The sequence below is a fragment of the Drosophila simulans genome, chromosome X (genome assembly GCF_016746395.2).
Source record: "Drosophila simulans strain w501 chromosome X, Prin_Dsim_3.1, whole genome shotgun sequence".
Lineage (NCBI taxonomy): Eukaryota > Metazoa > Arthropoda > Insecta > Diptera > Drosophilidae > Drosophila > Drosophila simulans.
In genome coordinates, this window is record NC_052525.2 from 4,317,912 (window position 1) to 4,344,679 (window position 26,768).

The following is a 26,768-nucleotide window of genomic DNA, read 5'->3' on the forward strand; positions in this document are numbered from 1 at the left end:
GTGGCGATAGCTGGTTAGGCGCCGTTATTATACCCGGTACTCGTAGAGCAAAAGGGTATACTAGGTTCGTCGACAAGTATGTAATAGCGTTTCCTGCTCTATAAAGTATATATACATTCTTATGAACGTCGAGATCTCAGGCATACAGATCCTAGAGATAAAGACGCAGCGCAAGTTTGTAGACCGATGTTGCCACGCACACACTGCGATATAGATTTAAATCGATCGTCAACCAGTGCTCAATTTATTTCTTTTAAAAAAATTACAAATTTAGTCAAATAGATCAACATAGTTTTCTATGTTTGGAGTTAACTGGCCGCTTATATTAAATTTTAACATTACGTATAGACTAAACCATACGTGCTTTTGGGTTTAAACAATTGTGATCGATTAAAAATTATAGAAAAATACAAAGCCTAGCAGTGGCAAAAGCATAATAATGAAAAACTATAACTGGTGGGTGTCATTTCGGCAGTGGGGAAATCCTTATTTGATCTTCTCTAGATGATTGCCACGCTGTGATTCAGCGATATCTTTCCGCTGGCCACGCGACTCTTGAGGCGCTGTTTGGATAATTGGGATTTAGGAGTTTATGAGAATTTGGATATGGGGTTGGTTGGGTTCATTGTCTTACCTTGTTGAAGACATCGCGCATCAAACGATTGGAGCGACGTCTGCGCTCCTCCTGCTGGCGACTTTGGGCGGCCAACACTTCCGGCAAATTTTTGCAGCGTTTGGAGGTTATCGCCTTCATTTCCCTGGTGGTAAATAACCTTACGCGAGCTGCAAGTTAAGAAATGTAGTTATTATTCGGACATCGGGTTCCATTTCTTTGATATCTTACAAATGGCTGGTGGAGGCAGCTGATCCAGATGCCTGTTCAGCGCCTCCATGCTGGGACTCTGGTTCAAAACATTGTCCAGCTCCTGGCGCCGAACATTGCGAATCATCTGCATCTCATTAAGTATGGCCTTGCGCTGCTTGGCATTGGCACAGAATTCGGGACGAGCCAGCTGCAGTTGATCCTGCAGGGAGGGCATTTCCCCAAGCACCTCACTACTGCCCGTCGGCGTAAACTGGATGACATAGGATATGGCACGCGGACGCACTTGTAGCGTTTGGCGTTGCATGCTCTCTGCATTCATCCTGGTCTCCTTGTGCCCCCTTCGCACCCGCTGACATGCCACATCATCGTACTGATGAGTGGTGGTCGTAGTGGTGGTCTCACAGGTGTTCATCAATCCCATGGGTACGGACATGTCCGAGCTGATGCACATCATCGAGGACAATGAATTGGTGGTGGTTGTAGTCGATCTGGTGATTGCCGAGCCTTCTGCTCCACCAGTTGCACTTGCTTCATTTTGAGTCCCTGTGCTCACCATTGTTGCTTGCACATAGCTAGCTACTCCCTGAGAGTTGACCACTTGGTAGTAGATGGCTTCATTCTTATCCGCGCCTGAGTTACCACTCTGGAGTGGAGTGGCATAGGCACTTCCCGCCGCCTGGGCGTACTGCATCTGCATATATTGCTCTCGTTCATCGTGCTGATCCTGTGCTTCCTGTGGATGCCTCTGGAATTTCTGCGAAAAAGAAAGAGATGGCTTGAGTATGAGAAAATCGCAGGATTCCTTTTTTTTCGGCAATAGCCTTAAGTGATGTCCTTACCGGGCAATGCTGCTGATGAACGCAAGTCCGCTGGTGACCACATTGCGCACACTGACCACAATGTTGCTGCCTCTGTGTCAAAATATCTCTTTGCTGGTTCAGCTGCTTCTGCAGCTGGTAAAGTTTCTGTTGCTGGAGCAATACAAACTGTTGCTGCTGCTGGTTCTGATAATGCTCGCGGAACTGACGCTGTCTTTGCTGGACAAAAGAGCAGACACTTTCGCTGCGAGCGCCGCCACTTGTGGATCTACTCGAGGCCAGTAATGGAGTGGCCATCTTTTTACGGTTCTGCAGATTCTGCTGGTAAAGGTGAGGAGGTAGTGGTGGTGGTTGTGTCGGCGGCGGTGCTGGCAGTGTGGAAGGATCAGAGTTGGTCAGATTCACTCCAACCGATTCAATTCTCACTGGGGGAGCCGGTGTTGTTGCTGTTCCCGAATTTTCCATCTCTTTAACCGCTTCAGCTGCCATTCCTTGTTGCAGATGATATTCCTTGTCCGGTCGCTCTTTCTGGTCGCCCATACATCGCATGGAACTTGGAATCTGCGCAGCCGTCGCAGCAGATTGAAATTGGTCCACGGAAGGCTCAGATTCCGTGTTTGGTTCCTTGTGCGACTTGCTGGGCAAACTGATACTTTCCAAAAGATTCTTAAATCCCTGCATGCGATGAATCTCTGTTTTGACCCAGTGGAGCTGCCTCCTTCGCTCCGAATCCGTGCCTCCTTTCAAACGTTCTTCGAACTCTATTTCACTCAGGGTCATGGGATTCAGCCAATCCTGCAAGTTCAAAGGCTCAATATCTGCATCCGTTGAGGCTGCGCGAGTCGGTACATTGGTCTTCTGGGTGATCACCTCGCCTGAGCCACTGGTTGAGCCACTGTACGATAAGCTTTCAGGCAGTGGCGAAGATGTTCCGATAACCGTTCGCTTTCGTGGAGCGGGAACTGGTAGAGCAATGCGTTCAGCCTTGGATGAGCTTCTCGAACTGGAATGGTTCGTACTGGTGGGCGCAGCTTGTTGCAGAGAACCTGTAGGCACTGTTCAAAGTATGAATTAGTACAAATGCCACCTTCTTGAATAGTTACTTACCCTTCAACTGCTCCTTGCTGCTGATGCTCAGGGAACGCAAACTAGTACTGGATTCGGTCAGTTCCAGACAAGAGATACGCCTGGCTATATCCCGGACGAGTTTCTTCTTCTGTCCCTGGCTGAGGCTGCGAGATCTTACCAGAGAACAGAGCAAATCGATTCCTAGATCCAGTTCTCCTCGCGGTCTACTACCGGATCCAATGTCTAACGAGGTGGCTGATGTGGAGGCGGTGGAGGGATTTACTACAGGGTTCTCGGGCTGCTGGTTCTCCTTGTTCGCATGCCGCCTATTGCTCCGAATCTTCTCGAACTGAGCCGCCGTGTACTGTCGCTCTTGCTCGCGCTCCTTTTCGCGCTGTATAGCTTTTCTTTGGTCCCTAGTGAGTTGCTGAACTCCTGGCTGTTCCCTTTCCGGTTGATGATCCTTTTCTTGGCGCTGTTCAGCTTTTCTTTGGTCCCTCGTGAGTTTCTGAATTCTTTGCTGTTCCCTTTCCGGTTGATGATCCTTTTCTTGGCGCTGTTCAGCTTTTCTTTGGTCCCTCGTGAGTGGCTGATTACCTTGCTGCTTCGTTTCCGAATGATGATCCTTGTCCCTTAGTTCTTTTCCGTTTTCTTCCTCTTGTTGCATATCATTTTGGTGCTGCTCTTTTTCCAGTTGCTCCTGCGGCTCAACCTCCTTCTCTTGTTGTCTCCTTTGATTCTGCTTGACCACCTCGACTTCCTGCTGCATATGCATATGATAATCAAAGCTAGTGGCCGACGAACTGCCGTACAGCGAGGTGGTTTGTGATTCACGCCTTGAACTAGCACGCGAGCTCTCCACCCTTGAGCTGACTTGTGATCCCAATCTGGAGCTATTTGGCGAGTTGAGCCTGGAGTCGTCTCTTCTGTAACTGCTCAGCGATTCCCTCTGCGAGCTACTCACCGATGGTCTGCGAGAACTTATCTGTGGATCTTGTACTCGCGAACTAATCCTTAAATCGTCTTTCCTACGGCTGCCGATTGATCCTTCTTCTTCCATTATGGAGTCAATTTCGGTATCATTTCTATTGAAACTGCATTGGGTACCTTCTGTTGAAAAATTTCCACGAATATCTTTTGCTTCGGAACTGCCTTGAGTTGACTCCTTTCGCGAGCTGCTACGACAGTCCGTCTGACAAGAGCTAACTTCGGAATCCTGTCTCCTTGATTTACTTTTGCACTTCTTCCTAGAATCCCCTTTATTGGAGCTCAATGAACTTTCCATTCTAGAGTTTAGAGACTTCATGCGTTCGCTGCGATTGACGAATGTGCTGCAAGCCAGTGGCGGCGTCGGCTTATCCAGCATTGGCGACGGTTCCTCGGCTTCATGGGGCTGCACTCCATCCAAATCCGTCTCGGGTCGCTGCTCTGTTGGCTGACGCCAGCCGCAATCCTCCAGAACGGATCGCTCCAGCGTGCTGATGTTACTCATGGACATTGCCCTCTTGCAGTAGCCCACATCGGCAGCAGGATCCCACTCCAGGCGTTTGTGTGACTTAAGGACAGACTCTGGGGTCTGCGTTTTTTTGTTTTGCATCTGGGGCGACTTGGTAGGTGTGCGTATGTCTTCCGCGGATTGGGACATTGTTTGGGTGACTGCTACGGAACGAAAACTGGGGCTACTGGCCAATACAATAGGAATTATAGTGTATTCATCCGGTTTTGCCTGAGTTACTTGTGATTTCGGTGATGGGAACTGACTGATTGTGTGCTTACTGGGTGGTGGTGAAACTGACCGTTCCCGGGAAGGATGATCGCTGCACTTCGTGCGACGCCTGTGGCCAGATTCTGGTCGCGATTCATTTTCCATGGACGCACATCCTGGCGGCTGGACTGATCCTAGGGCACAACTGTGGGTGCTGCCACTGGCTCCACTACTTGCCGTCGACGAAAGGGCCATGAATCGATCCAATTCCCGGTCCGTGGCAATTGCGCTGATATATTCCCTGGCTAGTGGAGGAACGCGGGATGATTCTGCCGGTCTGTTATGGCGGGAACCGGACATCATCACCTTTTGGCCTGCTCCTCTCTTCGCTCTCATGGTCGAAAAAGTTTATTGCCCTGCTATATGTCAGTTCGCCACATGGAAGCAGCGTTTAGAGACTAGTTTGACGTGACTATTTTGATGTGACGCTAAAATCATTCGAAAACAAATTAAACCAACTGATATCGAAAATTATTGCCTATCGGTGGCGATAGCTGGTTAGGTGCCCTTATAATCGATAACAATTAATTTGTTTAAAATGCCATTGTATTTTCCTAAAGTACATATTGAGATGGTAAAATCAAGGAAAAAATAATATATATTATATATATATACAATTCAGAATTCAAAGAAAGCATTCAGTTAGTTGATACAAGTGAATAAATAGAACATTTTATTAACAGCAATGTAATGTGGGATTAACAGGGCCTGTCGTGAGTACTGTTCGGGCTGAACCGGTTCGGACGCAGTGTTGGCTAACGATGCAACCGGTTCCAGTTGCCTGTGGATTTTCAAAATGGCATTTGGTGTCGTACTGCGTTGTTTATAATTGCTCCTCGCTGGTTTAGAAAAACAATTTGAATCTTATTAAAGAAACTTAAGATATACATATCGACTTGAAATCGACTGAATAATGCTGGAGACGAAGAGCATAGCTGCATTGGCTTTCACGGAGACGCCGCGCAAACGCAAAAGGGAGACGCTCTATAAAAATGCTGCCCCGCCCCCGAATCCGCAGCAACAACCCCCAGAAAAGGACGCACAGGATGCAGCTGTCGCGTCGACGGAATCGTGCTTCACCAACGCCGCCTTCAGTTCCACGCCCAAGAAGCTGATGGTGGCTCGTCGTCGTTTGGCCAAGGAGAATAGCCAACCCAATCCGTTTCCCGGCTTGGAGGTCAAGTCCATAGCCGATCTTGCCCAGAAGCAGCAGCACCAGCAGCATCATCAGCAGCAGCAACAACAGAAGCTACCCACGAATCCTTTTGAGGTCCTGCGCCAGCCGCCCAAGAAGAAGAAGCGCGAGCACGCCTGCTTCGAGAATCCTGGCCTGAATTTGGAACTGCCCGAGAAGCAGTTCAATCCATATGAGGTGAGTTCACTAGTCCAGTCGTGCATGGATGTACTTTTTGTCCTAGTTAAGGTGGAGTAGAAATCATTCATTCAATATCTTTATAATCTATATATTACGAAAACCATAAAAATCATACATTTATTATATATAGCTATAGAATATTATTATAACCCAGCCATAATATTTCTAGGTCGTCCGCTCGGCAACCACGCCCGCCAAGGGCTTCGTGAATCCTGCCCTGAATTTGCGCGGCAGTGATGCGCCGGCCTCGCTCAATCCCTTCGAGATCCATCGGCCCAGCGAGGCGTCCGAGGCAGCCTGCAATCCGTCGGGTGTGGCCAATCCGGCTCTGGCCGATAGGGATTCGGAGGAGCAGCTGCCCACCAGCCTGAAGATCGGCTTGCCATTCACGCCCACGCTGGGCTGTCGCATCGATTTTCACGGCATGTCGCTGACGCAGCTGACGCCTAGCAATCTGCTGGCCGAGAAGCTGGTCTTTTCGCCCGTTCCGGCGCCCAAGCGATCGCTGGGCGCCATCAGCGAGGAGTCCTCCATGGACATCGGCAAGGAGCTCGATCGCTATCAACTGGAGTTGGAGAACAGCATCAATGAGGCGAAGCTACGGAAGAATAGCGTGCTGGTGGATAGGGAGCTGTCGAGGAATAGCTTGGAGGTGGAACTGCCCAAGAACACCAAGGTCTCCTTGGTCACGGAGACCAATACGCAGGAGCTGATGATGCAGGAGGTGGTGACGGTGGACACTCAAGTGGAGAGGCGTCTGGTTTGCACCAGACGACGCACACTCACCGAGATTAGCGAGGCTCCCGAGGTGGAGGAGGACAAGGAGAAGCTGCTCGAGCAGGACCCCGAAACAGAGGTGATTCTCGAGCAGGAGAAGATTCTAGAGCAGGAGATGCTCTTGGAGCGGGAACGACATCTAACGAGGGAGAAGCAATTGAAGCAGGAGAAACTCCTCGAGAGGGAAAAACATTTGGAGCGGGAGAAGCTGCAGGAGCAGCTGCACGAGCAGCTCAGGGAAAAGCTCCAGGAGAGGGCCAAGCATCTGGAGAAGGAGAAGCTGGAGGAGGAGCTCCTGGAAAGGCAGCTAGAAGAGGAACGGGAAAAGGAGCCAGCCGACGGCGATGTGGCCTATGCCTCCGAATCCGACGATGAGCCCGATGATCTAGACTTCAAGGCACCCACGCGCTTCGTCCGCGCCTACAGACCCGCCGCTCTGCCCTCCAAGGCGGCCAGCAAGGAGTCGCTGCAGTCCATCGGATCCAGCAAGTCCGCCAAATCGGCAGAAGTTAAGCCCAGTATCGGAATGAAGGGCATGATAAGAAAGTCCATCCGAAGACTGATGCATCCCACGTCGCACACTTCACCCGAGGCTAAGTCCGAGGACAAGGATGGACATGGACATGGACAGGGCCAGCATCACAACATACTCAATAGCATTCGGCACAGCCTGCGCCGGAGGCCCCAAAAGGCGGCCGAGTTGGAGGAGCAGATGGAGCCCGTTCTCGCCGACGTCTCCATCATCGACACCAGCGAACGGACCATGAAGCTCCGCTCGAGCGTCGCCCAAACCGAGTACATGACCATCGAGCAGCTGACCAACGAGAAGAAGCACTCCCTGCGGAACAGCATCAGGCGGTCCACGCGGGACGTGCTGCGCCATGTGTTCCACAAGAGCCACGATGCCTACGCCACCGCCAAGTGAGCAGGTGGCTCCACAGACTCAATTTGGGGGCTTGATTTTTAAGGGCATTTCTGTAACCTGTTTATGATTATGATTTTTGAAAGTGTTCACAAAACTGTTGAAATTACTAATTGTTAGTAAGTGTGCCGCCCTTTTGAATTGACCCAATTAACTTCTTTTCAATTCGATTTTTCAGCACCTAGTTAAGTTTTTAATTGCACCCAAAGATTGTCACACAAGACCAGCAAATAGGAAAGGAAAGCTTATTTCATCTGAAAACCAAATACATTTTCACATCACCTAGTTTTAATCATTTTTTTTTTTCTTAAATTCTCAAGCGAACTCTGCAAATTAATTCGCACACTGTTTATAGTTCTAAGTACTTGATGTTTGCACGTTTATTCATATATGTATGTGTATGTTTGCCCATATCTCTTTATATATATATATATATATGCTTTCTAATATATAACATTTGTTTTTTATACATAAACTTGTGATTTCCTATTCTTGGACCGATTTTTCCGACTAACTTTGTGTACAGATGCAGTCGCAACAATTTAATGCTAATGACTAGCACACATTTAAGTAGATGAGTTAATATTCTTGCTTAGTTTATGAGATGCTTGGAAACAATTATATAATCATTATACTAGACGTTTGTTTTCGGCAGTTGAAAAAGTAACATTTTTCATAGCTTTTTATTATTCGTTAGCCCGTTTGTCTAGACATTTCTCTCTTGAGCGGACAACGCTCTTAACGGACAGGCCTACTTGTAGACAGTTTGGAGAAGGGGTCGCCTCCGCTGGTCGATGGGCTTGTAGGCGTGCTGATAGACACTGGCCAATCGCCAGTGCTCCGGATAACCGCCCTGACCCGCTCCGCCCGCTTGGCTTTGGAAGGGCGGCACCAGGGTTTCGATGTCGTAGTTCTTTTTGGCATACGGCTGCCGGGGGCGTGGCACCACCAGAACCCTACCACCAACACCACCACCAACACCACCGCCGCCGCCTCCACAGCCCGGCTCTATGCCCACGAAATCGCCGGAGGCATTGTGCTTGGGCACTCCGGCGCGAAATGCCGCCTTGCTGGTCAGGCAATGTCCGTGTCCGTGTCCGTGTCCATGGTTGTGGCCATGTCCGCCGAACGATGGGGGACAGCATCTGGGAGCTGGAGCCACCTTGTGGCAGAGACGGCGAGCTGGACGCCGGAGGAGAACGTCCCGCTTGCAGGGTGGACCACCCGCTGGCCGGCAATCCATGGCCCTGCAATCCTGTCCAGAGTCCGGACCCAAATATTTCTCCCTCAAGGCCTGGTAGGCTTTGTCGCCCAGCAGGGGTGACGATTGATACTGCTTGGCTAGTCGATCGGGCATCCCGCGACCGGGCAGCTCCGCCAAGTTGCCGAAACTCACACCGCCAGTTGGACCGCCGATGCCCGATCCTCGCCTGCAATGCGATGCACTGGAATCGCGGGAGACACTGCGTGCTCTTTGTCTGGCCGGTGGCGAGTAGTCGCAGGCGCACGGATCCTCGCGATCCAAACGGGCACCGCCAAAATCCGTTCGTTTCCTCAGGATGTCCTTGTCGAAGAAATCCGCCTCACCAAGCGTGCTGGTGAAGACGCCAGCCGATCGGCCCAAGTCCGAGGACTGCTCCTCGCGAGGCGTTTTCACACAGGTGAAGACAGCCGGTCCAGCGGAGTCATTGGAGCCGTCTATGTGCCTGGCCAGGCGCGGCTCATCCGCCGGATTCGCCGGCTTGAAGTCCCAACAAATGGCCAAATCCATGGGTCCCATCTTTTTGGCCGGAGCGGAGCCAACGCCCCGGAAGGCGTCGCCATTGCCGAGGGCACGTGGCACGATGCCACCGCCGGTCTTCGGACGGAAGACCTTCATCTTGGTGCAGTGCGTCGGACCCGCGTTGTGCGTTTTCACACCCACGCCCGTGGCAATGGGATCGATTTCCGGGGCCAGGCCCGCATGTCCGCCGGATATCTGCGCCCGCCGGAACGCCAAATCGGCCACGCAATCGGGCAGCGGCTGGTGGTCCAGATTGTCCTGGTGCATCCGCTTGGCCAGCTCGAAATTGGCATATGCCGGCACCACTGGCGATGGACACCGCTCGTTGGGCTTCTCCGTGATCGAGTGCAGCGGCATCTTCTTGATCAAATCGGGTTCGGATACGGGTACGGGATCGGGATCAAAGCTTCGTATTCCCACTGTCGGCAAAGAGATTAGATCCTTGCCGGGCTCCAGGCAAGCAAAGCTCAGCTCGCTGCTGCGCTCCAAGTGATCCGTATAGCGATTTTGGGCCGCTGCCAATGCCGGAAACTGACGACCCGCCGCCGAGCCAAGCTGCTCCCGGTACTTGATGGGCTGCGTGTCGCGCGTGTCCAAGGTGAGACGACCAAGTGGCACGCTGTCCGTGCTGTTGCGCTTCTGGTCGAGCAGCTCCTGGTGCGAGGGCAGCCGGAACTGCGGCTCCGTCAGGTCGCCGGGCGTGTAGCTCAGTTCCGGGAGAGCTGTTTGCGACATGATTGGATGGAGTAGGTGGCTTTCAGGTTCACTTGTTGCAATGCGATGGTGGTGCGAATGGAATGGGATGAGATAACATGGAGATGGAGATGATAATGAGGATGTATGCACATATGTAACAGATAAAATATAGATATGCTTTGTGTTGAGTGAGATCGTGCTGCCCCTTAAAATGTATTTTAAGCCTTCGGTTACATCGAATTTGATTTGAATTTCGGTTGAACAAAATATAGAAGTGTTACTAATGGCCCTTCGCCGCCTTGCGCTCCTTCTCCTTGCCCTTATCCTTCGCCTTATCCTTCTTGCCCGCCTCCTTGTCCTTTGGCTTATCCTTCGGCTTGCTGGCAGTCGCCGCCGCTTTCTCCGACGACGGAGTTGGCTTGGTCAGCTCATTGGGATGCAACGCCGTTCGTCCTCGGGCAAAGGCGGTTATGGTGCGCTTTCGACGCCGCTTTTCGGTGGCCACGCACGTCGCCTTTACTGCCTTGGGGGTCCTCTTCACGGTTTTCTCGCTCTACGGTTGCAGGTGAAAGTGAAAGTGAGTGTGCAGGGTGCAGGGTGTAGGTTGAAGGTGGAGAAAGTGCACCCAGAAAAGAAAACATATATATAGCTATGTTCTGGGTGCACTCAATTGGTAAGTGGTGACCCCGATGGTGACCCCGATTCCCACTCACCACCACGGCGCACTTGGCCCGGTTGCAGCGCTCACTCCGCTCGCTGAGATCCTTCAGCTTCTGCAGTCCCTCGCACTTCGTCTGGCACCGCTCGTGCATCCAGTAGGGATCGTCCTTGTGGCCCAAGGTCAGCCGCTGGTCGCAGGCCAGTGCCCTGCGGTTCTCCCGCTGGCAGTTGCACAGGTCACGCGGAAAATCGACGAACTTGTACCGCCCACTCAGGCAGGCATCGTAGTGGGCGCAAAAGGCACGGGTTATACGCCGCGGTAGCTCGTAGGTTCCGCGATATTGGCCAAAAGAGTTGCCCTCCCTGCGGATGAAATTGAACTGAATAATGATGAGGAGCATGGGCAATTGCTTACTTAATCACTTCGGGCAGCAGGTGGCCGTTCTTGGCCGCCACAACCTTGGCGTTCTTGTGCAGTCCACGCGGGCGGGGTGGTGAGAATCGCGGATACTCCCAGTTGTTGAGGCGCTTCGACTGGAACCGGCCCTCGAACTGCAACGAACGAAGAAGTAAGGATTGAGGATGTCAGGAAGCTGGGCTGGTCTGTGCATGGGCGGGATTAGCCAGGAGTCGATAGACACCTGTTAGGAAAACGCACTCGCCCACTGCGAGTAATGCCCTTATTTATGGTCCCAGCGCAAACAAGGCAATTGATAAAAAGAAGAAAAAAAATTGTTCAGAAGAGCAGGGCAGGGCAGGGCAGAGCAGAAGCCCACCCCGCAGCCGTGGCCAAATGCCAATCGAAAACCGGAACCCACCCCGGGCGAATGGAGGTGGGGCCAATTACACGGCGTAATCTCTACGCCGGAACATGTGTAGAAAGGCATTTGTCTAATGCCACTTAATGCCTTGTTTGTGTTTGCCTTTCTAAAAATTTCCAACATCGCTGCGCGCTAAAAAACGAGCCAGTGATCTCTAAGCCCGGTCCATTTATCAGAAGGATTAGCCAGCGCCCTAAGCGGGCACCGACCGGAGCAAGTGAGCCCGGCAATATGCCTGCAATTGGATTGGCAACTATTGAATGGATATGACAAGTGAAATCTGTAGAGATCAACATCCGAAAGCATGGAGCCATATCCAAGTAGTGTGACCTCCACTTTGGGGGATTGGAAGCTTTGAGGCTGCGTGGTCTTCCCACGCGTACGGATTTCAATTAAGGAATGCAAATGGACCTCCGCTGGTAACTCGATACTCGGAGCGCTCCGTTGTCACCACTTGATTGAGGCCTTGATCGATGGCTGCTGGAGTGGGTGTTCCACTGGGTGCTGCCGATTCCGGATTGCGAGTGGGTGTGACAAGGGCGCACGTTCGCAGCGCGTGGCTGTTGTGTTGGTCACCAGCAGCATTACCGCATCGCCACTGTAATTAAATTTGCACGGCAATTACGCAATGTAGCAGTGCGCTCGAACAAATTGCGGCGTGAAAAAATACAAATTGATTTTAAACTCAATTAGCAACAAAGGAGAGCTTACAGCACTTGGCTGGATGGTGTGGTATCTATGCTAACGCTACACAATAGATAGATACAAAGATAGATGGGTGGAATAGTTGGCACCCCTTGGTGGGTGAGGTGAGCTGGTCACCCCAGCCGGGTGAAGCGATGATTTTTATGGCAACCCTCTGGGGTGCAATTTATCACATGGTGTCCTTGCATCCTCGCATCCGCAGGATTAGACAGTCAAAAAGCTAGTTGGCAAACACGTGCACGGTTGAATCGCTGGTGTGGCAGGCACTGGGGTTGGGCTAGCAGTTCGCCAGAAGGAAGGTACTTCTCTACTTTGCTACTCTTGTATCGTATCTAATGTCGCACTTGTATCCTCGGTGTGTCCTGGTCGAGGCGACAAGCACTTAAGCTAATTTCACGCTCTGCCGCCGACTATCCTTTGGTCCAAAGCTCCGTATCCTGTGGATTGTGCTCCTGCTCCTGCTCCTTCCAATTTTTCCAATTTCAATTTCCGCTGGCCGAACAGCTGTCGCCCTGGCCAATTGGAAAACCATTAACGCCAGGCGTTTTCGATTGATTTCCGAGTGCGATTCGAATAGATTCTTTTCGAAATTCCGTCACCTCCGCAGTTAACCGATTCCGTTGCGATTGTGTGTGTATATGGCGAATAGCTTTGGACTCCGAAAACGAGTTGCGTGGCAAAGGTTGTTCTGGTCCAAAGTAACCGTTACCAAGTAAATAAACTTTAACTGTCGCTATTTGCAAATGTGCAAAGGGGGCGTTGGGCGGGGAGAAAATGAAAAAGCGGGCTCAAACGGTTATGTGAGCGGAAACGGTAACGGAGCGGAAACGGTAACGTTATGCGTACGACACTCAAAAACAAGAAAACACCCGACACAATTTCAAAAAAGGAACAACAAACAAATTTGGCAAAAGTTTAAAGTTACAGCAAAGGAAACACATTCCATTAAAAATAAGCTAATGCAAAATATTTAAAAATATAAATAAAAAATAAGATTTATAGCTGGTAAAAACGAAAATATGCACAACTTCCTTGTCGCCTGGCCTTTGTTTTTGTTTATGGACGCCAGTGTACATACACCCACACCCATGAAAATAGCACCCATACAGGAACAAGCTGCCGATTGTCGGAATGCAGGAGTCCTTTTTCGCTGGATAGAAAAGGATGGCGCGGAATCGAGTTGGTTGCCATTGCCACGTTTGTTGTTATTATTGTTATGTTCGTTGCGAAAATGATTACATCCACACAAATATATATATATATATATTTATATATATATACATATAAGCAGACGGCGTTACCCGTACCAACCAAATTAGGCCACTATTTATGGATATTGAAAACAGCCTCCCAATCGACCAGAATAGTTCGCTCACCTGCTGTGCGCTAAAATTAAGGGCCATTTCAAAATTTAGCACAAAAGTCGAAATTTCTGTGAGGCTTGCACTGTTTCTAAAAAAATTGTATACTCAATTTTTGAAAATTATGACAGAGGCTGCTCCTCTACTTCGCTTTTGCACAAGTGGGCGGGGCTTGGCGCAAAGGACACGCCCGCTTTTGATACGTGGGATACGTGGTGGGATGGAGTGGGAAATCGGGGGAACTGTTAGCATCTGGCTTTTCCGAGCAAAGCGTTCAGACAAATGGAAAACTCAGTCGCAGCAGCTGGGGTCCAAAAGTCGAGGGGAGTTTCGTGGAAAGGCGCCAAAATACATAAAGTAGCCGATGAAGAAGCATTTTTTATTGCGATTACTATGTATATCTATCGTTTGAGTATAAACAAATATCACGACCTAAGGGCTAGACAAAAAATGGATCTTAGTTTAAGGTTTTTCCTTTTTTTTTTTTCATGGTTTTTTTATATTATATAACCCATGGTCAAGGTTTTCTGTGAGGAGTAAGCACTGCTTTCCCATAAATCTAATTGTATGCACTACTGGCATTTTTAGTTTTGTTATACCCACCGATATTTCTACTTCAATTCAATTACACAAACTAATAGCTTATAGGAGGCCTTACATCTTAAACATTTAGTACGGACTTAAGTATTTTAACCTTAGGTTAAATCGTGGCTTTACAATTGTTTCTACGAAAACAAACCTAAGTCTAAAACAAATCGAAACGAAAATCACCAGTGACAAAAAAAAAAATATATATATATATATATGAATATATATATGAATATATATATATATCATTTAACCATAGACAAAGGCAAGTCCATCGAACACTTCGCTTAGTTAGTGATGGTTAATTCGATTCGCCTTGCCAAGTATCCAATGGAGCGACGTGCGGATTACAGAGCTTGGGGAAATGCGTTCATCTGCTGTGGGATATTCGCAGAGTTTTCCGCCTGAATCCGCCCGCCACGCCCCCCCACCTCCTACGGGGGGGCGAAGAAATTGGCCTCGTTGAAGAGGCAGCTGGTGGCGAAGCTGGAGGCGCCGGCGCTGTCTCAGGGCGTCTCCAGCACATGATTTAGATAGGCAATGTAGCAGATGGCCAGCTTGAGGATCTCGATCTTGGATAGCTTCTTGTCCGGCGGCAATGTGGGCAACAGCTTGCGCAGCTCGGCAAAGGACACATTGAAGGCCTCCACCCGGATGCGCTCCCGCGTCGCATGTGCCGTCCGGTACTTGAGTGTCGCCCGCCTGCGACGACGCCGCTCCTCCCGCGATAGACCCACCAATTCCGAGGGATCCAGATGGGCAATGGGCGTGGTCCGGCGACGTGGCGCCGGCGTGGGCGGCGGTGGCGGTGCCGGTTGTGCGGCCGTTTCGCACGCCATTCGCGCCTGGAAACGCTTATCGATGTCCAGCGTAGTACTAGCCGCATAGTCCTCGTTGACCAGATGCGGATTATTCGGCCCCACCATCTCATCCTCGTCGACCAGGTAGTAGCGACTCAGCGAAATGCTTTGCGGCGGACCCGCCGCCATATGGCTCATATCGTAGACCATCCTCTGGCTACTAGCACCACTGATTTTTGGGGCTCGACTCTGGACTTTCTCGCGCTGCCCAGCCTGCTGCTGAATGCTGGAAACGGATGCAAGAGGATGCCAGAGGTTAGACTATGAATACAACGATATATTCCAAGTTAGGATGCCCTGAAGGCTGAAAGTATGGCTAACTTTGCGGTGGAACTACTCATGCCATTGAACAGAAGTTACAATAGGCGGTAAGGAGGAAATCATAACCCTTGCACTCGAATTTATTTATGCCTCATTTGTGGACATTTGTGATAAAGGGTGTGCGAGTGTGTCGTCCTTGCCGAGGAAGGACACACCCCTTTTTCGCTGCGTTCTGTTTGCGTTTGCTATTATTTTCATTTATTTTTATTGTATTTATTGTATTTATTGTGCTTATTGTCGGCATTGTGCGTATTGTTTATTCGCAGCATATTTTCACACCTACACAAATAGCTGAACAATCGGCACGTTTATTTGCCCGCGGGAGTTGGCCAACCCCTCAGCTTGGCCACCCTTTTTCGTATTGTTGCGGTTTACGCATGATTTTATATATATTGATTTAATGGGTTTTGGGTCTGAAAAGTCGCTGGAATTGCATCAAGTCGAAGACGTGACTATTGATCCCATGGGATGATGGAAATCCGATCTACTTTTAAGAACTTGTCGTGTAACTCAAATCCCCCGAAGACTATGAAACTCCAGTAACTTACACGTGTCAAGTGCAGGCACATGGTCAAGTTAGGTAATTCAAAAATTGGTAGATGTAATTTTAAAGGAAACTAGAGACTTCATTTCGCTATTTGTATCTTTAATTTGATTGATCTTCTCGCAAGTACTTTTACTTCTTTTGCATTGCTCACAGCTTTTGGTGCTGCACAGAACTTACAGCAGTCACAGGTGCAGAGTAATCCTAAGTCCTTGAGTTAACGGGGAGATATCCTTGCTTGCCACTGGATTCGGTTGTTCGCCGGATGGATGCGCACGTGGAACTGACTTCCGGTCGGGAAACTGCAGCCTCCTTTATAACCAAAATCGAAAACAACCCCATGGCGTTGGAAGCCAGCCAATGCCAAGTTATCCACCCTCGTCGATTAGCGCCAATTGTAGCTCACAAAATGGCGGAGAGTTTGCCATAAGACCGCCCCTTTCCCGAAATGGACATCATCCCCTGGAGGCTGTGTATTTCAGACCTAAAAACTTTCTTTTCTCAACAAATTCTTGAAATATTAAAAAAATAAAACAATGTCCATCTCATTGATCATGTTTTCACTATCTTCAGTTTGTAAATGATAAACTATTTTCAGTTTGTAAATGATAAATTTTAACTTTGCCGCCTTTGGATTTGAATTGTATCGGTTAACATCAAGCGGTTAACATTGGTTTACATAACTGCCCATCGATAGGCAACTAGTTAACCAGATGTTCTGTGTGATTGTTATCGGCAGAGTAACATCAATTATTTCATAAGCGTTTTGCATTTAATTTTATTAAAAAGGGGAAACATTAAATTAAGATGAACCTAGGAAAGCTGCTGAATCCACTAAAGAGCAGCGCATGTTCAGTGCGCAGCTACGGAAAGCACAACAAGAAGTTCCTCTACAAAAATGGCCAGAAATTCGAGGGAATCACCTACTATCCCAGGTGCGTATTCACATGTGCCGTATATAAAAGGAAAACACCCGAAATCCAGCTTTTGTTAATGCCAAATCTATCCTGCTCAGGACTCCGGATCACCAGGATCCGCCCGTAGAGCCGGCGAAACTTTTCCGGGTGCAGCGCATTAAGCCGTTGAAGGGCAATCCCTACTGGGAGAATCGAATCCTCAAGGATCTGGGACTCGACGGAAAGCAGAGCGACTTTACTGTCGTCAAGAACATACCGGAGAACAATGCCCGCCTGTGGAAGATCAAGCATCTGGTTAAGGTTACGCCGGTCACGTTTCCCTACGGAGAGCCCACTGCCCAGGATGTCCGGCATACGATACTCAAGGAGAACGGCGAGTGTCTGGTAACCAAGGACTTGGGACCCATCGACAGCCGCCTGGCGGCTCGCCAGGATTACGACGAGCAGCCCAAGCGACTGGATACCGATCTGCTGCGCAAAGATGCCCGCCTCAAGTGGCTAAATCCTTGGTAGTTAAAATTTGTTTTCCTTTTTCCGTAAAAATAGTTTATTGAATACAAACCGCAACCTAAACAAAGCATTATAATGTGGAGTCGGTCGGCTCTTTCTCAATGAATGGCCATAGCCACCTTCTTCTCCAGCGTCTTGCAGCCCGATATGGCGAACAAGCTGTGCGTGCGATCGTAACTAATGGAGGAGTTTATGATGTCATCGATGATTTCTTGGGCATTCGGTTGCGTAGGATCGCGGAACCACCTAACAAACTCCGCCTCCAGGCACTTGATCACATGCGCCTTCTCCATCGGTAGGAACGGAATGAAGTGATCGATAACAAGGGACTCAATCATGGTGGTCTTTTTCATACCGCCATCCATGTTATAGGCGGCCTTCCGCAAAAGGGGCTCAAAATCACTCAGTCGCGTGTCCTCGCGCAGCCTACCATTCTTCATCATACCACCCAGATGACCGGCTATATGACTGCCCGCCGTGTTCGAGAGGAAGATGAAGATGGCCTTTGTGTTATCCGTGCCATCGACAAAGGCGTTGTAGTCCACAAGCGAGGTGAGCGCGTCGAAGACTCCGCTGGGCATTTTATCCACCTCGTCGAAGATGAACAAAGATCTCGGACAGCTGCGCAAGGTCTGTCGCACCTCCAAACTGATTTTCGCCTTATAGCTATCCACCTGACTCTCGTTGGGAAAGTCCGCCTGTCCGAGATACTTGGTGACATAGTTCGACTTGGAACCCTTCAAATACAAAGCATTCGCAATTTGATCCGCCACAAAATTCTTACCCGTACCGGGCTGGCCGTGAAAGCTGATCACCAGCGGTTTCCGCGACTTATCGCTGGAAGCGATGTGCGCCTTCAGTGCGGGGACAATATGCTGCCTCACGATGTGCTGGCCAATGAGGGTGCGTTCCAGGGATTTTTCTAATTCTGTAATTATCCGCTGCAATGACTACCGGCATTTTGTTGCATACAAAACTACTCACTTACCATCTATTCTCGCCGGAATGCTCCGGTCATCGCAGCACTCGGAAAACCGGCAATATGTATATTCTTTGAAGTACATCCCCATGGCCACGGCGCCGCCAATGACACCCATGGACAGGGGCTCCAGCGACTGGAGGGGATGCGGCAGGATCATAAGCACGCTAAGGCACAGTGGCAACATGCGTGGAAAGCTCATCATTAAGAAACGAAATTCAGCGGGGGAATGCAGATTTAGGCAAAAGCGATAGGCAGCTAGAGGACTCGATTGCAGCACTTGCCGCCAATCGTTTCTAACGATAGTTGTGTGGCAGTCAGTGGCATTCAACAGGCTTTGATTGTGAGTCAGTCAATGGTGTCTTTTGATTTATTGGGTATGCCGCAATAGTCAGAAGAGCAATTCTGCGCATATTGAGCCAAAGAAAACGGTCATCCACTCCCCATTTTCAGTCCGCCGCTAACGCTGTTATCGATAGAACCCGCCATCGATGGCCTCACATCTTTAGTTCTTTGGCAAAAAAAAAAGCATCGCATCGCGTTTTTTGTGAAAATTGTGACAAAGCTGTTTTGAAAGTTGGCAACTTAATTGACGCTCGCAGTGAAAGAATAGACGTATTGGCAAGACCCATCCGTCAAGCAAATCCTGTCCAGGATTCCCGAAAAAGTCCAGGTCCAAGAGTAGTAGTCCAAGAGCATCAGCGTGCTTTTCTGTCTGCCGGTGGCCAAGGACCAACGCTGATCGGTGTTTTCCACGAATTTACAGAAAATTCAAGGGAAGATGAGTCGCAGGAGGGCTCACGACACGGAGGATGAGGGCTATGGTAAGTGGGCATCGATGTAATCATGCACGCAGAGCATTTTATGGGGAATTTCATTGCAGATCACCGGCGCAACAAGCGTAGACGTGTGTCCGAAAACCAGGAGATTGAGGATCGTCTAGAGTCGCTGATACTGCGGGTGGGCGAGCGTAGCACCTCCTCCGTGGAATCGAACCTGGAGGGACTCGTCTCCGTTTTGGAGGCCGATCTGGGCACGTTTCGCCTGAAGATCCTGCGCATCCTGTCCGACTGCGCCGTGCGAATGCCAGAGAAGTGTACCGTTTACACCACGTTGGTGGGCCTGCTCAATGCCAAGAACTACAAGTTTGGCGGTGAGTTCGTGGATCACATGGTGAAGACCTTTAAGGAGTCCCTCAAGATGTGCCGCTGGGATGCCGCCCGCTACTCGCTGCGCTTTCTGGCCGACCTGGTCAATTGCCACGTCATCTCGGCCACCAGTCTCCTCCAGCTGCTGGACACCATGATCGACGTCTCCAACGAGGATACAGTGCCCCAGGTGCGTCGCGATTGGTTCGTCTTTGCTGTGCTCTCCACGCTGCCCTGGGTGGGTCGCGATCTCTACGAGAAGAAGGAGTCTGCCCTGGAGTCCCTGTTGCTTAGGATCGAGGTTTATCTAAACAAACGCTCCAAGAAGCACCACAATGCGCTGAGGGTGTGGTCCTCAGACGCTCCGCATCCACAGGAGGAGTACTTGGATTGCCTGTGGGCTCAGATACGGAAGTTGCGGCAGGACAATTGGGCGGAGAAGCATATACCACGACCCTACCTCGTATTCGATTCGATACTTTGCGAGGCACTGCAGCACAATCTGCCCACGATTGTGCCGCCGCCACATCACGACAACTTTGAGTATCCCATGCCCTGGGTGGTGTACCGCATGTTCGACTACACCGACTGCCCCGATGGGCCCAATCTGCCGGGTGCCCACTCAATAGAGCGCTTTTTGATTGAGGAGCATCTGCACCATATCATTGAAACATACCATCACGAGCGAAAGGACTGCGCCGCCCAGCTGCTCAGCTTTCCATACAAGCACAAGATCCCGCTGGAGTACTGCATCGTCGAGGTCGTTTTCGCCGAGCTCTTCCACATGCCCACGCCGCGCTATCTGGACATCTGCTACGGCTCCATTTTGATCGAACTCTGCAAACTGCAGCCGGCCACGCTGCCCCAGGTTCTGGCCCAGGCCACCGAAATTCTTTTTATGCGCATCGACTCGATGAACACGTCATGTTTCGATCGGTTCGTCAATTGGTTCTCCTATCACCTGAGCAACTTTAAGTTCACATGGTCGTGGGACGAGTGGGACAGCTGCCTGCTCCTCGACGGCGAGCATCCGCGTCCCAAATTCATCCAGGAGGTGCTGCAGAAGTGCCTACGGTAGGTTATACCCGTGTCTGTGTACAATCCATTGATTCTCAACTACATACATCTTTGACAGCCTTTCGTATCATCAGCGCATTACGGAAATGATGCCAACGACTTACGCCAAGTTGATACCCTTGACGCCAGTGCCCAATTACAAGTACGCCAACGAGGAGGCAGGTGAGTCTGACCCCGTGCCGTACGGATTACTTGAATTTATTGTGGGATTAAGTGTGCTTACGGCTAGGCTTACATATAGGATAATAATTAGGATTTCTTGTATGTGGTAGGCAGCTAATTAGTCAGCACTGGCTTCACCTCGTTCTCCTCGTCGTCCACAATGATGGGTATCTCCTCGCCGTTTTCGCCCACTTTGATGCTCACAGATCGACTAACCGATTTTTGGGTGAGCACCTCCACCACTTCCTTGGATGGTGGTGCCGGTGGCAGTGGCGGTGCCAATGGAACGCGAGTGGATGGAGCTGTCGTGGACGGCGGAGGTGGTGTGGTGGAAGTTGTCGTGCTGGTGGTGCTGGTGGACGAAGTGGTGCTAACAAAGGCTTCGTGGCGGTGACTGCTCTTGGCCTTGCTGTCCTGCTCCTTTCGCCGCTTGGCCCACTTGTTCAGCGGTGGTTCCGTGCTGGTGGATGTAGTGGTTGTGGTGGATCGGCCAGCTGTTATCTTTGGCGTGGTGCGATACCTACTAATGGTGCGCAATGGACTAAAGTGCGTGGAGGTGGACACAAAACTGGCGCTCGTGGTGGGGATGACGTGTGTGGATCTCTCAGTGCTTGCAGTTTCAGTGGTGGTGCCAGCGCTGGGAGATGGCGCTGCCGCAGTGGTTGCTGCAGCAGTTGTGCTCAGTTCGGGCTGCTCCAGACTGACCACTGGCCGCTGTTCCCCTCGCTTTTGGTCACTTGCCAGCTCTTGATGCTGTCCCCTGTCGGTTTCCTCCTCTGGCGGCTGCTTATCCTGCAGCACATCGATGGGGTTCTGGTGGACATATAAAGGGTCCGGCTCGGAATAGCGATAGACGGTCTCCTCCAGCGGTTCGCTTTGGACAAAGGACTTGTCCTCATCGCTAGAACTGCCGCCCGCATAGATAAGCAAAGGTGGCAGCTTGGCTGTTTGATACTTGGAAGCCTGTCCATAAATTTGTGGTGTCCGCAGCAGTAAATCCTGCTCTTGTTCCTCCAGAGATTCCGAAGAACCCGAATTGGAGCTGGGAAACTGCACTGTCTGATGATGGGTATATACGTTTGAGGCCGGTGTGATCGGTTCTGGAGGCGAGGAGTTGGGCAAGCGATAGCCCAATTCCGGATGCAATTGGGCATCGCCGGCACCAGGTGCCACATAGAAATGGTGATGGAAATGATGGGTCACAGCGCCCGAAATGCCTGTCAAATCCCCAGGGACCGCTGGACCAGCATTACCAGCATTACCCAGTTCTCCGTTATGTGTTGGGAATCTTTCCAATTCCGGATGAGTGCCAAATTTCAGCGCAGCCGGATAGCTTGGACGAAAAGTAGTCGGGACCACATAATTGGGTCGCAGTCCCAGATTGAGCAGACCAGGAAATAGCTCTATTTTCGGACCGCCTTGCGCCACAGCGCCCTTTAAATACTCACCGATGTTGAGTTTTGGCGGCGGAGCTGGCTGAAAAATGCCGTGGACAAAGGTCGCCTGCGACTGCTCCGCGTTTCCACCGCTTCCACCGGCTGCAGCACCATATCTCTCCCTATCCTGGCGGCGCTGGGCAAAGCCCTGATCATGTGCCAAACGCCCGAAACTGGCTGGATAGTCGGACTCCTTTTGGATGTAGCTCATCTGTTGGTGATGCGGCTGCCAGGCCTTGTGGTCGAGCGGTGTCACACTGAACTTCATCTCGTAGTGGTAGTGACGACCCTTGTCCCCGTCCCGATGACGGATGCGCTGAACCTGCCACAAGGCTCGTCGCTGTTTGGGATTCGAGTTGGGGCAATTGAGTTGGTAGCACGTGCCGCCCTCCACGAAGCGATAGGAGGATGCGTTGCCGGGTCCTGGCAGCTGCTCCAAGTAGCCCTTGGCCAGGGTCATAATATCGCCGAAGCGCGCGGATGGCGCTCCTCCAGTCGCAGCTCCTCCTCTCTGGTCATCAGCCGGCGCGTATGGAGTCTGCAGGAAGTCGTGATACTCATGCAGCTGGCTGCCCGAGCATCAATCTCTGTATTACCATGAGCGTACAAAGGAGAGCGTGCGGAGCCAAGCTGGCCAGCCTACCTTAGATTTCCAGCTGCTGCGCCCATGGCCGCATCGGTGAAGAGGGTCACGTATGTGACATGCTTCAGGGTTCGCTCCCAAGGACGCGCCGATTGGCTGCGCCTCTGGTTCAGTACCCTTTCCTCCGCCGGCTCCTCGTAGAAGATCCGCTTGCCACTCAGCTGATGTCCTTGCCTCGGCGTCAACAGGAGATCGCGACCTGCACCCACAATGGCACAACCCAGGGGCAGCTGCAAAAGAGCGAATAAGGCAATGCACATTTGGAACAAGGATATACTTTCATTCAAAAATTACAAAAAAAAAAAAAAACAAAAAAAAAAACTTGCTCACTGGTTTACAAAATATGCACATGGTATCCAAAAACTAAGAACATATCGCGGTCACTTGTCCACGCTTTCGCTCAACTTACGATTGCCATGGGAACAGCCAGTAGCCAGCAGAGATTCCTCATTGTCTGGCCAAGCACACCTAGCACATCAACGCATAAACACAAAATGGACACAAAACAAAAAAAAACAGAAGTCACTGAAACTAAGCAAACGAAGGCGGCAGCGATTTTCCGAGATGCGTTTGAAGTGCGCGCGCTTGAAGAAGCGACTGAAACGCGTCCGCCAGTTGCGCTCGCTAATAATGCACGGTGACGTCTGGAGCGGAGCTGTTGTGGCTTCGGTGGCTTCTGTAGCTTCGGTGGCTCCGGTAGCTTCTGTGGCCATCAGCCAACTCCATCCATCTAAGCTGCTTTCGTTGGGGCAGCCAAGCGATGCGTTGCCGGCGGCGGAGGCTCTTTGCGCAATCTGAAGCCACTCACACATATGAGTTTTTTTTTCTCTTTCTTGGGCTTTTTGCATAGCTTAGTGAATGAAGTCCACAGGCCCGAGAAGTTGGAGTCGCAGCTGGAGTCGTTTATGCAACAGCCACGGCGGGCGGGCGGTACACTGGCATCCAAGACATGTGTGTGGATGTGGAGCACGGCTGGATACCCTTCTCAAACAATGGCGGTCTTTTGAAAACCAGAGTTGGTCAACAAAAAAAGTTGGTCATATTGGAAAAAAGGTTTTATCACAGAACTTTATTGCCAATCAGTAGTGTCGCTGGTTATGGAATTATTGTTGATATTCACGGAGGGTATACCAAGTTCCACTACGCTGGCATAGATCGTTCTGGGCTTCTTGATTTTGATTTCATTTTGGCTATAGCCATAGCCTCCATTTAAGCCCAAACTTTGCCTTAGATTTCCATTGAGATATGAGTGGTGGTGGTTCGCTTGGCTGGAGTTTCCCTTTCAACGACGCCCATCCTCCCTTCGCCGCTCGGAATCGCCCCGTTCTGGCTCTTGTCGCTCCTCTGGCGGTTCCGTGTGGCGATTTCACCTTGCGCCGGGCTTCTCTGTTCTCTGTCTTTCCTGTCACGGATCCAAACGCTAGATGACCCGGTGGATAAGACAAATCCCCGCCCATCAACATTGAACTCTAACCGAGTGCACGAAAGTACTTCCCTTTCCCACCGATCGATACGCTCAATTTGAGCTGAAAATCAGATTCCCGTGAAAGCATCTTTAATTCTGGCTTTTAAGTGAAGTTATTTGGAGGCGATGGCATGAATAGGCGGGTTGTTTGTTTATTATTTTTTTTTTATTTTTTGTTAGCGAACATAAGCAGTCATTTGTTGGTATTATGAGGCCCAAATATGTGCGAATTTTTCCACTGGCAGCTGAACAAAAAGCACCGCATGATCTTGACACATCCGAAACTCCCAAACCATTGACATTGTCTACAGGCATTTGGAATTCTTGGCCAAACTGATTTGAGCCAAAGGTTAAAGCGGGCTAGATGAAGGTATGGAACGTAGATGAGTGGCCACATTTTTCTCTTTTCCAGAGTTCCCTTTTAGTTTGCTTTTATCACAACCACATCACAAATTGCCACCCATATGTGAACAATAAAATGCTTATTTGCCAATACATTGGCTTGCCAAACGGCCGCATAATTAGCCCCTCCGTTCCACGACTGGGAACCCATTCCGCCCGATCTCCACTTTGACATAATTGACGCAAGTGCCAATAAACTGCACGTAATCGGGGAGCAGGCGGGGAACTCCGGTGGCGGGTGGTTTGCCTGAGCTGGAGCACAACCGTCATTAGTAACGCACCACGCAGAGCTTGGATTTGCTCGATGTTTGGCTTTGGATGCGTGTGTGGAGTGGAGTGGTGCCGCTTGGTTCCACGCCATGGACCACATAACCAAGCAATGAAATGCGAATTGCAACGAAAGTGTCACCTAACTAGGAACAACGGCAATCGCATTGTCTAGGAAGTCTAACGACAAGCAATTACCCATTAAAGTAAGCCCAAGTCCTAATTGAATGAATTAGAAGGGGATAGCAGTACCAGAAAGTTATAAATAAGTTTATTGTTCTTGTTATTCTATCTGCTAAGGATTAAAGTTGAGCTAATATGCAAGCCAATGTAAACAAATTATCTGAATCATTTCCTCAACAACAGCCAGCTTGCCGGGAACAACGGTGGCCCATCAACTGGTGGTGGCCATCCGGCAGAAGTGCACGCCCGAGGAGGTGGTCAACATATTGAAGGATATACCGAACAGCGGGTATAGCGGCGAGGAGATGTCTGACGGCAGCTTCAATGCCTTGAAGATCGATGTGTTCGTCCAGACGTTGCTGAACTTGGGCTCGAAGTCGTTTTCGCACAGCTTTGCGGCCATATCCAAATTCCACTCGGTGTTCCGCGCACTGGCCGAAACGGAGGAGGCGCAGATCTGCATCCTGCACAACATCTTCGAGCTGTGGTCCTCGCACCAGCAAATGATGGTGGTCCTTATCGACAAGCTGCTCAAACTGCAGATCGTCGACTGTTCAGCGGTGGCCACGTGGATCTTCTCCAAGGAAATGACCGGCGAGTTCACGAAACTGTATCTCTGGGAAATTCTCCATCTGACGATCAAGAAGATGAACAAGCACGTGATCAAGCTGAGTGAGTTTCGATGTTTTTCGTTTTGTTCCCAAGATATATGAATTACCGGATAATTCCTCATCTAGATTCCGAATTGAGCGAGGCCAAGGACAAGCTTGCGAAGGCGGACTCTTCGTCCAGCGATTCGGAGGATGATTCTTCGCATAAAAGGAAGAAGCCCATCACACACGCTGACAAGCCATCCGAGGAGGTGAGTCCACACCATTCCACACGCAATCGAGAACGAAACGAAAATTAGACACTTTCATTTTCATCATCGTTTCCAGGTGGTTGAGCGCATGGAGGAGAAATTGGAGGCGGCGAATGTGAACCAGAAGCGTCTGTTCCTCATCGTCTTCCAGAGATTCATCATGATTCTCTCCGAGCATCTGCTGCGCTCCGATACGGACGGCCGTGATCCAGACACGGATTGGTATCGCTGGACAATCGGACGTCTGCAGCAGGTCTTCCTTATGGTAGGTGATCGTTTCGCAAGTGCCCACAGACTGTACTAATTCTAGACATTCCTCACAATCCTCACAGCATCATGAGCAAGTTCAGAAGTACAGCAGCACCTTGGAAACACTGCTATTCACATCCGACCTGGACACACACATCTTGGAAGTGTTCCAACAGTTTGTGGCCCTGCGTGCCTAAAGGATGAGCTGAGAAAGCGCAGCCCAAAACACCACATTTTACATATATCGATGATGAATTTGAGTTTGTAAAGTTCGCCCAGATAGATCGAACTGTAGGCATATGATTTCGGGAACTTAGCTGTTCCATACCCATACACCATACAGAAAAACACACTAGATTAGAGATAATTTTTTTATGTTTTGTAAACGACGCGAAAAGTTAACAACAGGAATGAGAAAAGCTCAGACCAATAAAGTCGAATAGGCAGTTTCTTTATAAGGATAAAGACCAAGATGGACATCAAAATACAATGTTAAGTGGAAGATTCTTTAGGTGGGGCACATACATACGTAAGATTAGTTATTGAAAATAAACTATTTGTCATCCCACAAAATATGC

The 26,768-nt window shown here is 50.1% G+C and overlaps 9 protein-coding genes across 9 annotated transcripts; 3 read left to right on the top strand and 6 right to left on the bottom strand.

The window, feature by feature from the left end:
* Nucleotides 1–211: 211 nt before the first annotated feature.
* LOC6725110 (Alstrom syndrome protein 1 homolog a) lies at nucleotides 212–4,994 on the bottom strand. Its single transcript, XM_039297207.2, has 5 exons — nucleotides 2,752–4,994; nucleotides 1,666–2,699; nucleotides 845–1,580; nucleotides 635–783; nucleotides 212–563 (listed from the first exon to the last, which is right to left on the bottom strand). Exons 1-5 carry the CDS (start codon nucleotides 4,811–4,813, stop codon nucleotides 501–503), a joined length of 4,044 nt encoding a protein of 1,347 aa, XP_039153141.1. The 5' UTR covers nucleotides 4,814–4,994; the 3' UTR covers nucleotides 212–500.
* A 197-nt stretch (nucleotides 4,995–5,191) lies between these two features.
* Nucleotides 5,192–7,779, top strand: LOC6725111 (protein PRRC2C). Its single transcript, XM_039297210.2, has 2 exons — nucleotides 5,192–5,849; nucleotides 6,022–7,779. The coding sequence occupies exons 1-2, from the start codon at nucleotides 5,391–5,393 to the stop codon at nucleotides 7,552–7,554; spliced, it is 1,992 nt and encodes a 663-aa protein (XP_039153144.1). The 5' UTR covers nucleotides 5,192–5,390; the 3' UTR covers nucleotides 7,555–7,779.
* A 129-nt stretch (nucleotides 7,780–7,908) lies between these two features.
* LOC27206364 lies at nucleotides 7,909–10,113 on the bottom strand. Its single transcript, XM_016172984.3, has one exon. The coding sequence runs from the start codon at nucleotides 10,067–10,069 to the stop codon at nucleotides 8,303–8,305; it is 1,767 nt and encodes a 588-aa protein (XP_016038085.1). The 5' UTR covers nucleotides 10,070–10,113; the 3' UTR covers nucleotides 7,909–8,302.
* Nucleotides 10,114–10,208: 95 nt separating this feature from the next.
* Nucleotides 10,209–13,738, bottom strand: LOC6725113 (protein Flattop homolog). The gene is made up of 4 exons (XM_002106103.4): nucleotides 13,593–13,738; nucleotides 11,106–11,242; nucleotides 10,744–11,053; nucleotides 10,209–10,583 (listed from the first exon to the last, which is right to left on the bottom strand). Exons 1-4 carry the CDS (start codon nucleotides 13,617–13,619, stop codon nucleotides 10,311–10,313), a joined length of 747 nt encoding a protein of 248 aa, XP_002106139.2. The 5' UTR covers nucleotides 13,620–13,738; the 3' UTR covers nucleotides 10,209–10,310.
* A 117-nt stretch (nucleotides 13,739–13,855) lies between these two features.
* Nucleotides 13,856–16,199, bottom strand: LOC6725114 (helix-loop-helix protein 1). Its single transcript, XM_016172983.3, has 2 exons — nucleotides 16,071–16,199; nucleotides 13,856–15,251 (listed from the first exon to the last, which is right to left on the bottom strand). Exon 2 carries the CDS (start codon nucleotides 15,173–15,175, stop codon nucleotides 14,672–14,674), a length of 504 nt encoding a protein of 167 aa, XP_016038086.2. The 5' UTR covers nucleotides 15,176–15,251; nucleotides 16,071–16,199; the 3' UTR covers nucleotides 13,856–14,671.
* A 392-nt stretch (nucleotides 16,200–16,591) lies between these two features.
* On the top strand, nucleotides 16,592–17,380 carry LOC6725115 (39S ribosomal protein L30, mitochondrial). Its single transcript, XM_002106105.4, has 2 exons — nucleotides 16,592–16,825; nucleotides 16,906–17,380. The coding sequence occupies exons 1-2, from the start codon at nucleotides 16,698–16,700 to the stop codon at nucleotides 17,318–17,320; spliced, it is 543 nt and encodes a 180-aa protein (XP_002106141.1). The 5' UTR covers nucleotides 16,592–16,697; the 3' UTR covers nucleotides 17,321–17,380.
* LOC6725116 (torsin-like protein) lies at nucleotides 17,337–18,578 on the bottom strand. The gene is made up of 2 exons (XM_002106106.4): nucleotides 18,306–18,578; nucleotides 17,337–18,245 (listed from the first exon to the last, which is right to left on the bottom strand). Exons 1-2 carry the CDS (start codon nucleotides 18,499–18,501, stop codon nucleotides 17,416–17,418), a joined length of 1,026 nt encoding a protein of 341 aa, XP_002106142.2. The 5' UTR covers nucleotides 18,502–18,578; the 3' UTR covers nucleotides 17,337–17,415.
* A 207-nt stretch (nucleotides 18,579–18,785) lies between these two features.
* Nucleotides 18,786–26,686, top strand: LOC6739975 (nuclear cap-binding protein subunit 1). Its single transcript, XM_016181033.3, has 7 exons — nucleotides 18,786–19,120; nucleotides 19,180–20,518; nucleotides 20,580–20,683; nucleotides 25,263–25,751; nucleotides 25,817–25,941; nucleotides 26,018–26,206; nucleotides 26,274–26,686. The coding sequence occupies exons 1-7, from the start codon at nucleotides 19,078–19,080 to the stop codon at nucleotides 26,385–26,387; spliced, it is 2,403 nt and encodes an 800-aa protein (XP_016038087.1). The 5' UTR covers nucleotides 18,786–19,077; the 3' UTR covers nucleotides 26,388–26,686.
* LOC27207305 lies at nucleotides 20,689–23,496 on the bottom strand. The gene is made up of 3 exons (XM_039297209.2): nucleotides 23,172–23,496; nucleotides 22,763–22,992; nucleotides 20,689–22,688 (listed from the first exon to the last, which is right to left on the bottom strand). Exons 1-3 carry the CDS (start codon nucleotides 23,211–23,213, stop codon nucleotides 20,798–20,800), a joined length of 2,163 nt encoding a protein of 720 aa, XP_039153143.1. The 5' UTR covers nucleotides 23,214–23,496; the 3' UTR covers nucleotides 20,689–20,797.
* Nucleotides 26,687–26,768: the final 82 nt, after the last annotated feature.

Bases quoted from the DNA above. Each gene is read 5' to 3' on its own strand.
- LOC6725110 (XM_039297207.2), bottom strand. From the start codon at position 4,813: ATGAGAGCGAAGAGAGGAGCAGGCCAAAAGGTGATGATGTCCGGTTCC. The intron at 2,700-2,751 runs GTAAGTAACTAT...TACTTTGAACAG, and splicing joins CAGCAAGGAGCAGTTGAAGG to TGCCTACAGGTTCTCTGCAA. The intron at 564-634 runs GTAAGACAATGA...TTATCCAAACAG, and splicing joins TGCGCGATGTCTTCAACAAG to CGCCTCAAGAGTCGCGTGGC.
- LOC6725111 (XM_039297210.2), top strand. From the start codon at position 5,391: ATGCTGGAGACGAAGAGCATAGCTGCATTGGCTTTCACGGAGACGCCG. The intron at 5,850-6,021 runs GTGAGTTCACTA...TAATATTTCTAG, and splicing joins AGCAGTTCAATCCATATGAG to GTCGTCCGCTCGGCAACCAC.
- LOC27206364 (XM_016172984.3), bottom strand. From the start codon at position 10,069: ATGTCGCAAACAGCTCTCCCGGAACTGAGCTACACGCCCGGCGACCTG.
- LOC6725113 (XM_002106103.4), bottom strand. From the start codon at position 13,619: ATGGCCCTTAATTTTAGCGCACAGCAG. The intron at 11,243-13,592 runs GTGAGCGAACTA...CGTTCGTTGCAG, and splicing joins TTAATTTTAGCGCACAGCAG to TTCGAGGGCCGGTTCCAGTC. The intron at 10,584-10,743 runs GTGAGTGGGAAT...CTGCAACCGTAG, and splicing joins GGGCCAAGTGCGCCGTGGTG to AGCGAGAAAACCGTGAAGAG.
- LOC6725114 (XM_016172983.3), bottom strand. From the start codon at position 15,175: ATGGTCTACGATATGAGCCATATGGCGGCGGGTCCGCCGCAAAGCATT.
- LOC6725115 (XM_002106105.4), top strand. From the start codon at position 16,698: ATGAACCTAGGAAAGCTGCTGAATCCACTAAAGAGCAGCGCATGTTCA. The intron at 16,826-16,905 runs GTGCGTATTCAC...TATCCTGCTCAG, and splicing joins GGAATCACCTACTATCCCAG to GACTCCGGATCACCAGGATC.
- LOC6725116 (XM_002106106.4), bottom strand. From the start codon at position 18,501: ATGATGAGCTTTCCACGCATGTTGCCACTGTGCCTTAGCGTGCTTATG. The intron at 18,246-18,305 runs GTAAGTGAGTAG...GGATAATTACAG, and splicing joins CATTCCGGCGAGAATAGATG to AATTAGAAAAATCCCTGGAA.
- LOC6739975 (XM_016181033.3), top strand. From the start codon at position 19,078: ATGAGTCGCAGGAGGGCTCACGACACGGAGGATGAGGGCTATG. The intron at 20,519-20,579 runs GTAGGTTATACC...CATCTTTGACAG, and splicing joins GTGCTGCAGAAGTGCCTACG to CCTTTCGTATCATCAGCGCA. The intron at 26,207-26,273 runs GTAGGTGATCGT...CAATCCTCACAG, and splicing joins TGCAGCAGGTCTTCCTTATG to CATCATGAGCAAGTTCAGAA.
- LOC27207305 (XM_039297209.2), bottom strand. From the start codon at position 23,213: ATGAGGAATCTCTGCTGGCTACTGGCTGTTCCCATGGCAATC. The intron at 22,993-23,171 runs GTAAGTTGAGCG...GCTCTTTTGCAG, and splicing joins TGGCTGTTCCCATGGCAATC to CTGCCCCTGGGTTGTGCCAT. The intron at 22,689-22,762 runs GTAGGCTGGCCA...ATGCTCGGGCAG, and splicing joins GCAGCAGCTGGAAATCTAAG to CCAGCTGCATGAGTATCACG.